We start from the raw sequence: 13469 nt of genomic DNA, 5'->3' as shown, positions 1-13469 counted from the left end.
TGGTTTTCACACAGGTTAATAACATTGTCTGGGTTTGAATCCTAGCTCCCAGGTTACATGTATATGTCCTTGGGCAAGTTATTTAAGCTCCCTATGATCATTAAAAAAATAATAATTATAAAATAATAGTACCTAATTCATAGGGTTCTTGTGAGTTTAAATTAGTTAATTCATGTAAAGTGCTTATAACAGTGCCAAGCACCCCACAGAATATTAGTTAAAATTGTTATTTAAGAGCCTCTTTCGGGCGCCTGGGTGGCTCAGTTGGTTAAGCGACTGCCTTTGGCTCAGGTCATGATCCTGGAGTCCCGGGATCGAGTCCCGCATTGGGCTCCCTGCTCAGCGGGGGGTCTGCTTCTCCCTCTGACCCTCTTCCTTCTCGTGCTCTCTGTCTCTCATTCTCTCTCTCTCAAATAAATAAATAAAATCTTTAAAAAAAAAAAAGAGCCTCTTTCTTGGGGCGCCTGGTTGGCTCAGTCGTTAAGCGTCTGCCTTCGGCTCAGGTCATGATCCCAGGGTCCTGGGATCGAGCCCCGCATCAGGCTCAAGAAGCCTGCTTCTCCCCTTCCTTGTGTTCCCTCCCTCACTGTCTCTCTCTCAAAAAATAAATAAAATCTTTTAAAAAAAATAAAAAATAAATAAAAGAGCCTCTTTCTTCAGTTAAAGAAATGTGCTTACATTACTCATGTATTGAAAGGTCTGCAACCATATCCCCAATGATACTTGTTTTGGTGCTTGACTCAGTTAGGGCCAGTACTGCAGAATGCCTTTTGCACTCAGCTCCCTCCTTACAAAATACTAGGAGAAGTCTCCATTTCATTTCATTCCCACACTAATCTTTATTATTTTGTAATAATTGTGTAATTGTAATGACCATTTGTAGCAGCTCTCATCCCTCTGGAATACAGTCCACAGCCTCTACGGGACACACGAATTCTGGAATATGCATCCCTTATTCTGTAAGATCAAATAGAGCTCCTTGAAACACAGTCATAGTTCGTGGAAAAAAAAAAGTGACAATTTGAAATCAGTATTTCATAATGTGGAAGACCATACAAGCGATCAGATTCTGGCACACTTTAACTGCAAGCACTCTCAGGTAAATGGAATCACAACCGCAGTACAAAACGATAGCTAAGATTAGTCTAGTGTTTTCCTACTCTCAAATCTCAGTTTAAAATAAAACAAAATTAGAATTCCAGGCATCTTGAAAGAATAATTAGCAACCTAAGGAAATTAGGTTATAGGACCATGCCTCAAACATTAGTCCCTGAGGTGCAGGGTATTTTAACTGGAGATCATGCATTAAACGAAGACTGAGTACCTTTGATGAACCAGTTTCCTCAGTTTGAATGTGAAATTGGAAAACAAACAGTTCAGTTGAGAAACCACTGGACTGAGTTTCAGAGAAGCACATTGTTATTTGGCCTTGAAGATTAGGCTAACGAGGGCTACTGTTCTCACCTACTGCCTTGCACAGCTCTGAGGAGGGACTGCCATTCTCATAGGGTCCTCATAAAATTACATAGAGAGTTCCTCAGTAAAATTATAGATTTGGTCTTTATATAATCTCTTGAGTTGTGCAGTCCACAGCCTGCACAGCTATACATGGTTGTTCTGAAGTCACCTAGTATTCTAGGCTTTTGTATGTTATAGCACAGGAATTTTGAATGAGATAGGAGAGAAGTTACGTCAAGAAATAATTATGTTTGTGAAAAAGACATTCTCTACTTCATATGTATATCTCAAGGAAGTAAATTTTGGCTATTTTCAATTGTCCTAGGACTTCACAGTGTTGTCTTCTCAGTAGATACTCTGTCAGTTCCTGTTAAACCAACAACATGTGAAAACTATCTATGCTTAATATAATGGAAGGTTCATTAGCATAACTATCACTAAATGTTTGAGATACTAATTTCTCTACATACTTACAAGGCAACTGCAGAGCTACGCTGCAGATCTGTAAGCTGTGCAGTGGTTTAAAACTTTTATAATTTCAATTTACTACCATCTGGTGCAAAGGGGCTTTGCTGAAGCTCCTTAATTTCTTGGCAAGACTTAAGTGAATTCTAGGAAACCCTGTGCAGACAGCTTAGCATTAATAGATTTTTAAAGACAAATGCATTTAAGATTATGCTCAATGGGCTTTTTAAAAACAAAGCAACTACTTACATGGCATTAATTATCTGAGCAGCCTCCTTCTGACAATTCAAATTCTTGTCTTCCAGAGTGATTTCCGAGTATCTACACATCAGGTGCTGAAAAAAAGAACAGCCCTGACGCACTTTAAATACCCCTCTTCAGGGATGAAAGGGCAGCCAACTACCAGGGGCCTTTTCTGATGTGCAGTGTTATTGACCATGCCTGGGAGCTTGAAAACAAAACCCACTGGTAACCACTTTTCCTTCGATAAAGGGTTACAAAAAATTGCATGGTAGCTTATGCAGCAAGGTCGTGGGGGGGGTCAGGCTCCTGCCCGCTTCTCCGATTTCATCTGGCACTCACTGCCTGTTCTCTCACTCCCTGCTACCCACCACAGGCAGGCCTCCCCTCAGCTCCAAGAACAAACAAGCTCTTCCCAGTCTCTGCCAGTACTGGACAGTGTCCCCACTCCCAGGGCCAGGACTAGACTGGGACAAGTGAGGCACTCGCCTCAGGTGCAAAACTGAAGGGGCACCAAAAGACTCAGTAACCAAGATAAGTCATATTTTAAAGCAATATTATAAAAAAATCAAAATTAAAACCAAAAAGCCATGGAAAATATAATATGAAATGTTTGAATCTTGCCATTTGCAATAACATGGATGGATCTAGAAGGTATAATGCTAGGTGAAATAAGTCAGTCAGAGGAAGACAAAAACCATGTGATCTCACTCATATGTGGAATTTAAGAAACAAAACAAATGGACAAATGAAAAAAGAGACAAACAAAAAATAGACTCTTTAGAGAACAAATTGTTGGTTGCCAGGCAGGTGAGGGGATGGGTGAAATAGGGGAAGGGAATTAAGACTACACTTACGATGAGCACTGAGTCATGTATAGAATTGGTGAATCACCTTAGTGTACACCTGAAACTAACATAGCTGTTAACTGTATTTTAATTATACTGGAATTTAAAAAAAAAGAAAAGAAAAGATTAAATAAAGACAGGATCCAACCCTGAACCTGCACCATTTTACCTCACTTCCATCACCCTAATCCTAGCCCTGCTGGATGCTGTCTGTGAACTTTTGATATTTTGTTTCAATGGATTTTTAGCATTAATTTGGATTTTTTTAAACATTGCAATAAAATATTATTTATCCTGATTACTGAGTTTTTGGTGTCCTCTCTAATTTTGTCCCAGGGCAAATGCCTCACTTGCCTCACCCTTTTCCCAGCAGATCTCCTTGGATTCCTTTTAACTTTTTTTTGGTCTGCTCATAGCCCCCTCAGTGTGTTTTTGTTTGTTTGTTTGTTTATTTTATTTGATAGAGAGACACAGCGAGAGAGGGAACACAAGCAGGGGGAGTGGGAGAGGGAGAAGCAGGCTTCCCGCTGAGCAGGGAGCCTGATGTGAGGACCCTGGGATCATGACCTGAGCCGAAGGCAGACGCTTAACGACTGAGCCACCCAGGTGCCCCTCAGTGTGGTTTTGATCCCAACAGTTAACACCTGCGCCTCTTTTTCGGCGGCCTGCCCTTGGGCTAGTGGAGCTGGCTATGCATAGGGAAAGCTACACACAGGGAGAACTCAAAGTACCAGGGAACTTCTGGCCTCCTCCCCTCCTGTCCTGCTTATTACCCTACTTCTTTAGGGGCTCCTCCAGAGCACACATTCTTGCCTAAGAACCCTCCCCTCTACGTCTCCATCTAGAAACATAACCTGATCTGGGGCTTTGTCTCAGCTAATTCCCTGTGGTTCCAACCCTCTCTCAGGCTCTTTACATGTCTGGCTGCTTCTCACCATCTCACTGGTAGAGAACAGTCACCTACTCTTTCTTTGACCACAAAGGCCATTATTCCCTTCCCCTATTTTACAGCATCCTGTGTGCTTTCTTCCTAGTGCTCCTGATAATGTATAATTACTCTTTCTTGGGTACTGGGTCCTCTTACTAGCAGTCAAGTTGCAAAAGGACGGGAGCCAAGGCTGTTCCTTTCCTTTCAGCACCTCCAGCATCAGCACTGTGCTCAGCACTCAACTGATGCAGACACATCAAGTCAGCATCCTTGTTTCCTGCCAACTTAGAACTGGACATGGATGAAAAAGTGTGCCCATCTTCGAAGGTGAATGACTGCTTTGTGGGTCCACTTAAAACTAGTCATAAAACTCAAGGAAATTTGCCTGAGGTATTTGTAAAAGCCTAAGTTAAAAAACAAAACAAAACAAAAAATCCTCTAAGAAGGTACCGTTTGCTTTTTTCTTACCACCAGAGGTAGATTCTCTGCATCAAAATTTCTAATCTACAGGAAAACAAACTCACCTAATCAATAAAAAGTATGATTAAGATATATAAGAAAGGAGTGGCATAATAAAGGCTCAGCAAAACCCCCAGATTTTAGCATTATTAGTGGTACATTCTTGTCCTAGCAGGGATATATTTACAAAGTATTGAGGTAAGATTTGTAAGCCAAGAGCTCTAAGGGCGGATATTGAGTTTAGGTAGAATATTACAACCCTAACTTCTCATATCTGGGGCTTCAGGAAATTGGAGTTAACACATCTTCTTTTGCAAAGAGATTGTTCAACTAATAATTTCCTTCAGCTTTAAAAAAAAAAAATCTTCTTTCTCTCTTTTCTGACCGATTCTTAATGCATCTTATTCCCACAGCCTATCTTCAAGTCCTCGAATGTATATAAATGCTAATATATGTTTCCCAGTATCCCTTTCATTTGAAATACCTGTAGTTGTTCATCAATGTAAGGGATTTTTAAAATTTCCATTGCAGAAGGTCTCAGTGAAGGACTCTTGTTCAACATGCTGTGATGTTTAAGAAGAAAATTATTTTTCAAATGAACTAAGATATAAGTACAATTTAAAATTGCTTCTGTGACAATATATTTCTTTCCATACCGTTCCATGATGGCATTCAGTTCTCTTGGATATCTCTTGGGGAGAGAAGGCGTGTCACCTTCAACAATTTTTAAAACAATGGACAAGAAATTGGAGCCAGTGAATGCATGATTCATGCAGCACATCTCATATAAAATGCATGCCAGAGACCTAATCAAAGAATCAAAAGACAAAATCAAAGAATTTAAATAAGGAACAAATGTCCTATTTTAAATTTGATCACCATACAAAACTTCAGATGTGTCATGGCATTGCTTGTGAGACACTAACATACCCTTTGATTGTTTGTTTAAAAGCTTCAGTTCTGTACTTTCGTTTCCATTTAAAAATATGTTTAATAAATAAAGAGGGAAAAATGAAAAAAAAAACCTACAAAAATTTAAGTCTGAATGACCACTTTTTGTCAGAGGAGAAACAAAACAACAGGAATATGTCTGCACACAGGAGGGCAAATAAACATTTGATCAATGTAGTGAGGAACCTCTATGAAGGAAAAATAAAATACAGCTAAATATCTTTCTAAGGCAGTTTTATTAATACTATATATGCAAACTAAAATTTTAATTTATCAGCCTAACCTTCCTTCAAATGTGTATCCAAGCATTTTGAAAAGGAAACCGGCATTCTGTATTAGTTTTCTGAATAGAATCCATTTGCAAGTAGGGTGGAAAAGCAGCTACTTGTAGCTCACATTAAAATGTATAATTCTCCCTTTGAGCATATGAAACAGAATTCAGTCCAACACTGATTTGGATTAACCATGCAAATCAGTAACCTCTAAACCAGCAGAATAATCTTTTAAATAACTCAGCATCATTAAGAAAAGTAAGGGGGAAATTCCTGCCTGAACTTAGTATACTAAGAAAGAACTGTACTTCCCCTAAATTAATGGATTATTTTTAATATTATGAGGATTTTGAATTGTGTAACCAGCCAGGTCTCCCTTTTCATGTTAGTTGCTTGAAAAATCAAAAATAAACTTACAACCAATCTTGTGTAAGTTCTGTGTTATGTAACGTTTAACACCATCCTACTTTCTTATAAAAGGCAGTGCATGTATAAATAAATAAATACATGAATACTATCATTTTAACCATTTTGTGGGTATCATAAAAATGTGCACTGGTAAGAGAATTCTGGATATACACTGAATACAAAGAGATGTTTTTGTTTCAGTAAATAACAATGACACTAAAAAATTCCAACTAATTGGTACTTCACATATTGCAAAGCACTTCCATACATAACTCAACAGAACATCATAATTTCCAGTGACATACAGCTACTATATTTTTCCCATTTTATACATGAGGAAACTGGCTCAAAGAAGTTAAATGGCTTGATCAAGTTCACAAGGTATTTTTCCTTCCAAATTCTGGACTATTTTCATTACAGAATGCTAGAAAGAAAGGGATGTTAGGAGAAATCCCATGAGTGACTAAAACACCAGGATCAATGTAAATATTATAAATTATGAAAATTATTTGAAGCTCAATAAATTTTGTACCCATCTGTAAGACTATTAATATGATGACTATTAATATGATGATGTAGCACTTCTTTAGATTTCTATACCAGAAAAAGTTTCCTTCAATAAATGTGAAATAAAGACATTTTTAGACAAGCAAAAGTTGAGAGAATTCATTGCCAGCAGGACAGCACTAAAAACAACCCTAAGACAGAATTCTTCTTCTTGAAGAAAAATTAAGGCAGAAACAAGGAATGCAGGGAGGAATAAAAAACACTATAAAGAGTAATTCTGTAACTATGTATAAGCCAATATTAACTCTATAAAATGATACTAACAATATATTGTGGAATTTAAAATTATGTAGAATATAATTTTATGGCAAAAATAATGTGAAAGACATAAGAGGGTAAATGGAGTTAAAGTACTTAAGGTCCTAGCATTACTGGGAAAGTGGTAAAAGTAATAACTTTCCTTAAACTAAGTTTCAGGGGTGCCTGGGTGGCTCAGTCATTAAGCGTCTGCCTACAGCTCAGGTCGTGGTCCCAGGGTCCTGGGATCGAGCCCCGCATCAGGCTCCCCACTCCGCAGGAAGCCTGCTTCTCCCACTGTCCCTGCTTGTGTTCCCTCTCTCGCTGTGTCTCTCTCTGTCAAATAAATAAATAAAATCTAAAAAAAAAAAAACCAAAAACTAAGTTTCATTATACTAAGGCAACAATGTATGTTATAATTGCTACAGTTTTCACCAAAAGAATAGTAAAACAACGTATATTGACAAGTTCATAACTAGTAATTTACTAGAGGGAAAAGAATCAAATAAAAATTTAAAATAAAAGCAAGAAAGGAGAGAAAAAGAAACAACAAATGGTATATATAGAAGACGAATCATAAGATGACAAATAAAAGTACAAATATAGAGTAATTATATTAAATGTAAATGGACAATATTTCAATTAAAAGACTATCAGATTGGGTCAAAAATTATATCCTGCTCATAAAACAAACCTTAAATATAAGAACACAGAGCAGTTTAAAGAAAGAGGTATACCATGCAAATATTTACCAAAATATTGCTGGTGTAGCTATACTAGCATCAGACAAAATAGACTTAAAGGCAAGAACCACTACTAAGAGTGAGGTGGTAGGCTGATAAAGAAATTAAACCATGAGGAATATATAACAATTCTAAAATCCAATAACTGTGGGTGTGTTTGTGTGTGTGTGTGTGTATAAAGCAAAAATTGACAGAATTAAAAGAAAAATAGACAAATTCACAGTCATAATGAAAAACTTTAACATACCTCTTTCAATAGCTTATACAAGCAGACCAAAACTTCAACAAGGATAGAGAAAATCTAAACACAATTACTAAAATTGACATAACTGACATACTAACACAAATGCATCCAACAATGATGGAATTCAGATTCCTTTCAAGGGCACACTGACCATTTTCCAAATTGACTATACTTAGGATCAAGGAAGCCTCAACAGACTTCAAGGATTGAAAACTTCAGAGCATATTTTCTGACCACAGTGAAATTAAGCTAGACTTATTAATTAATAACAGGGGAAAAAAATCTACAAAATCACCACCCACTTGAAAATTCAAGAATATACATCTAAACAATTCATAGGTGAAATAAAGTCCAACAAAAATTAGAAAAATTTAAAACTGAATATTAATAAAAGTACAAAATATCAATACTTTGAATGTAGCTAAAAATAAATGATTATAGCAAAATTGAAGTATTAGATGTATATATTAATAAAGAAAAAAGCTTAACATCTATGATCTAAGCTTGAGAAGATAGAGAAAGAAGAGCAAATCAAGCCAAATAAAGTTTAAGGAAAGAAATTTTTGAAAAGTAGAAAATAATGAAATAGACAAAGACACACAATAAAAATAAAATGTTAATAGATTTAATAGAACTCTAGCGAGACTGATCAAGAATACAAGAAGAAAAACCCACACAAACAATAACAAAAATGGAAAAGTATACAACACTATGGATGCCACAGCTGTTAGAAAGTACTAAGATGACATGTTTTTCCCCAATAAATTTGAAAAATGAGATAAAATGAACAGTCTTTAAAAAAATATAACTTACCAAACTGATACCAAGAAAAAATACAAAATCGGAATAGTCCTTCATCTATTATAAATAATAATAAAAATAATAATTAATTTTAAAAAATTTTTAAAATAATAAAATAAAAACATTAAATAATTAAAGCAATATTTAAAACAATAATTAAAAAAAAAACTTTTTTAAAGCTCCCCACAAAAACCCTCCAGGGTCAGATAGTTTTACTGGGAAATTCTTTCCAACGTTTTAGGAATAAAGAACACTAATCTTATTTAATCTCTTCATTTTAACAAGTCAGCACAACTGTGATATAAAGTATAACAAGAATAATACAGAAAAAGAAAATTATAGGCAATTTTTTTATGAACATAGATTCAAAAATTCCAAATACACACATGTATGCATATTATAAATAGAATATGATGCTATATTAAAAAGATAATATATAAAAACCAAGTGGATTTATTAAAATCAATCAATGGCATATATCTCATTATAGATGAAGAGAAAAATTATACTTGGATGCAAAAAAAGGCAGTGGGTAAAATTCAAAACCCATTTGTGTTTTTAAAGATATTTATTTATTTATTTGTCAGGGAGAGAGAGAGAGCACAAGCAGGGGAAGGGCAGAGGGAGAGGGAGAAGTAGGTTCCTCTCTGAGCAAGGAGCCCGATGTGGGACTCAATTCCAGGACTCTAGGATCATGACCTGAGCTGAAGGCAGACACTTAACAGACTGAGCCACCCAGGCATCCCCTCTTTGTGTTTTTAAAAGGAATAAAACTCTTAGTACACTGGGAATAGAAGGGAACTTCTTCAATCATTTTTTAGAGCTATAAAATATATAGTAAATATTATTCTTATTGGTGACATATTGAAAGTTTATGCTTTTATTTTGAGATTGAGAATAAGATAAGTATGTCTACTATCACCATTTATATTCAATACTGTAATGAAGGTGCTATTCAGAATAAGGGCAGAAAAAATTTTAAAAATATAAATATATTTATACATATAAAGAATATATGTAAAGATTAGAAAAAATATATTAAACTGTCATTAAGCATTTCGACATGGTTATGTACATAAAAGGTCATTTCAATAAGCCTGTGACAAACATTTTTTTTTTTAAAGATTTTATTTATTTACTTGGCAGAGAGAGAGCACAAGTAGGCAGAGTGGTAGACAGAGGGAGAAGGAGAAGCAGGCTCCCTGCTGAGCAGGGAGTCCGATGTGGGGCTTGATCCCAGGACTCTGGGATCATGACCTGAGCCGAAGGCAGACGCTTAATGACTGAGCCACCCAGGCGCCCCCTGTGACAAACATTTAAAAAATGAAATGCAAAATGTCACTTACACTAACATCATACAATGTCAAATACATAGGAGTAAATCCAATGAAAGATGTGCAAGGCCTTACACTGCATACCACAATACATCACTAAGAGAAATTAAAGACCACCTAAAAAAAGGGAGTGGGGGTGGAGAGGGAGACATCCACATACATGGATTGAAAGAGTCAACATAATGAAGATGACAATTTTTCCCAGAATGATCTATAGACTCAATGCAATATCAATCAAAATCCTAGCAGACTTTCTATGGGAATTAACAAGCTAATTCTAAAAGTTATGTAGAAATGCAAAGGGACAAAGACAGCCACGGTAGTTAAAGAGGAACAAATTTGGAGATCTTGTATTACCAAATAGCAAGATTCATTATAAAGTTGAATTACTCATGAAAATGTGATATCAGCAAAGAAGAAAAAATAGACCAATGGAACAAAACACAGAGCTCAAAAGCAGATCCACACATATTCAATCGTTTGATTAATGCAAAGACAAACTGTACTATGGTAGAAGAAAAAAAATGATCTTTTTAACAAAATTGTGCTGGGCCAATTGAATACCCATATGGAAAATAATGTATGTGGACTCCTATCTCACACCATATACATGCACAAAAATCACCCGTTTTTTCAACTATGAAAAATAACATAAAGCTTTTAAAAGAAAACAGGAGAATATCTTCCTGATCTTGGGGTAGGCAAAGATTTCCTAAACAAAATGTAAAGAGCACTAACAATAAAGTTATGGACTGATAAAATGAATTCCATTAAAATTATGAACTTTTATTGAAGACACCCTGCTATGTAACCCAATGTACATGCTATACTTTGAACACTGAAAAAAAGGAATGAAACTCACAGGTCCAAGGAGTAGAAGGCTTATCAATCCCTCTGTGCCCACACACTCTCTTCTGAGGATTTAATTCAGCTCCTGTGGGCTCAGAGTCTTCTTCAGGGATTGGGTTAAAAGCAGAACAGAGCCAGACAATCTCTCCTGGCTCTGACAGGTTGGAAGGGTTGGATGAGAGCAACAATTCCCGACACAGGACATTTTGAGCTGTCTTGGGAGCAGACTATTATATTATCTCCACCAGTAATAAAATGATAACAATAATAATGATAATAAGGAAAATACTAGCTGAAATTTTAATGATGTTTACTATAAGCTAGGCCCTTTTCTATATTCCTTACATATATTAACTCATTTAATCATTCTATTCTCATAACAATCTTAATGAAGCAGACCATTCTTCAGATGAGTAAACCATTAGGATTAGGTCAATTGTTAAAGGTTCCATATTGAGTAGTTGGGGGATCTGAGATTGCAACACAGGTTGTCTAGTTTTAGAGACATACACTCTATGCCATCCTGTCTCTCAATGCTGTATCAATCAGAGCATTTCTGATCATTAAGGACTCTTTTGAATTGGAAATCATGGCTAACCCTGATAGAAGACCTTCAGGCAGGGGCTGACTTCCCAGGCTTACTTTGGGTCCTACCCAGAACCATAAGCCACCTTCAAGGAACCCTGGGGCCCGAGACAAGCCATGCAGAGCATCAGACCATGGCAAATGTAAGGCACACAAACAGTGAGACCCTCTGTGGCAAGGAAAGGAAGGCTGGCAAGTTTGGCCGTTTTCCTGTTGCTTGGCATGGAAAGGGCGTTAGTTGTCTATTAAGTACAATGAGTTGATCATGAAGTCAAATCCTGCTTTTATGGAGACATAATTCTACCGAAGCCACATGTGATGGATGTATTAAGGTTATAAAAAGATGTGAAATTATCTGGCTAAAGGACTATAGAACAATTAGATGTAGAGTCTAACTCAGTAATCAATCAATTTTGATACAAGACTATTCTCTTTTTTGGAAATCCTCTCAGCTACACTGAAGGCATACTGCTTTCCATTTACCTGTCTCGTTTTGGTCTAGTAAGATTTACTTGCACTTGAGCACATGGAAAAGACTTCACTTATCAGCCAGTGATTTGTAGAAAGGGACCTGCTCTGGTCCCTGTGCACCTGCCTGGAATGGGTGTAATCTGATTAGAGACACCACCTAGCACTTTGGGTAAAAGATTTTTTATTATCCTGTTACAAGTTAAAAAACTATCTATTATATACAGTTTTATTCTGGTAACTATATATCTGTGTACCCATGGTTTTAAATTTTTCCAATTTCCAACCAAACATTTCTATATGGGAGCAATTACATAACCTTGAACTCATCAATTCCATCCTTTTTGAAGACTTTTTTCTTACTTGACTCCCAGATTTTAAATCTAGTGATGTGAAAGTGGGGAGGTGGTTGGGGGGAAAGAAGGGGACAAGTTGGCAAAACAAACAAACAAACAAACAAAAAACCAAGGGAGAGGTGCATTTTGCTTAGATGTCTATGATTTGCATTCCTTTCTTTTTTCCAAAATACAGCCAACTGTGAAGAAGTAAGCAAATAAATCCCTAAGGGAGGGAATTTAGCAGTGAAAGGGAAGGCTGGGATCAGGTTTGTGTGAAGCAAATTACACCTGAACTCCATAAACTTGCCATCTGTCCAAGCTGACCAGAACTACCCAAAGGATTTAAAAGCACAGGTTGATAATGAATTGAAAATGTAACTCAGACTTTGTCTTGTCTCAAGGTAACTAAATTTACCCTTTGAAATCTGCCCAGACTCTAACAAGAGAAGCCTAATGCACAGCAATGCACGACTCCAGTGGGCTGGGGCAGCTTTACTGATCTTCTAGATAATATTTTTATTTTACATAATTGAGGATCATCCTGATATCCATCTAGAAAAGAGTACACATAACTTAAGCAATTGAATAAATAGTAATAGAAATTTAATAAAAGAATAGCGGGTTTTGCTTTAGTGTGTGGTAACCTAAAAATAAGTCTATACTGAGGTGGAGTTGAATATCAATATAAACTTTATCTAAATATAATGAAAGACACTGGACGACTTGAACTAACACTTCAGAAGCAATATTATATAGCAACCATTTTATAAGGGCCTATCATGTCCCAGAACCTGTAACGGTCCTCCCTAACCTTTAATATGCATACAAACCACGCAGGGATTTTGTTAAAATTTTTATTCTGAATTTTTGGGGAAAAGTGGCAGCTACATCAGAAGCATAGTTCCTGGATCTTCCTTAAATTCCCATGTAAAACAGAGCAGCTCTATAGCAAAACCAAAAACCATGGCCAACATTTTCAACAAAGTTAGGTAGCAAGGTGTCCCTGCACACCTCAAAGTACAAGGAAGTGAAGACAAGAAGACAAACCACAGTTGCCATATGGCCTGCACAGTATCAGCATCTATGTGAGAAGAAGCAGAGGGAATCAACGGAGTGACTGAAGGACCACAAAACAGAATAACTTCAAAATAGTCAAAAAGTACTTACTGAAAAGCATGGTGGGCCCATCCAGGAACAGCAGCTGAAACTGTTAGAGGATCTGCTCAATCCAAAAGCTGCTTGAATGCAAGAAAATCCCAGGATAAGGCCTAAAG

At 36.5% G+C, this 13469-nt stretch overlaps 1 protein-coding gene across 2 annotated transcripts in view; it reads right to left on the bottom strand.

The window, feature by feature from the left end:
- The window catches only part of NEK11 (NIMA related kinase 11), a 240919-nt gene that overhangs the window by 139900 nt on the left and 87550 nt on the right, over positions 1–13469 (bottom strand). For both annotated transcript variants that reach the window (XM_034994615.1, XM_034994618.1), the window contains 3 exons: positions 5055–5204; positions 4883–4961; positions 2173–2258 (listed from right to left, as the gene is read on the bottom strand). In XM_034994615.1, coding sequence (XP_034850506.1) covers positions 2173–2258; positions 4883–4961; positions 5055–5204 — 315 coding nt within the window. The remainder of the gene's footprint in view (positions 1–2172; positions 2259–4882; positions 4962–5054; positions 5205–13469) is intronic.

Source organism: Mirounga leonina, unplaced genomic scaffold (assembly GCF_011800145.1).
Source record: "Mirounga leonina isolate KUSES-001 unplaced genomic scaffold, KU_Mleo_1.0 Mir_115, whole genome shotgun sequence".
NCBI classification, from domain to species: domain Eukaryota; kingdom Metazoa; phylum Chordata; class Mammalia; order Carnivora; family Phocidae; genus Mirounga; species Mirounga leonina.
This window is presented reverse-complemented; position numbering and strand designations above follow the sequence as displayed.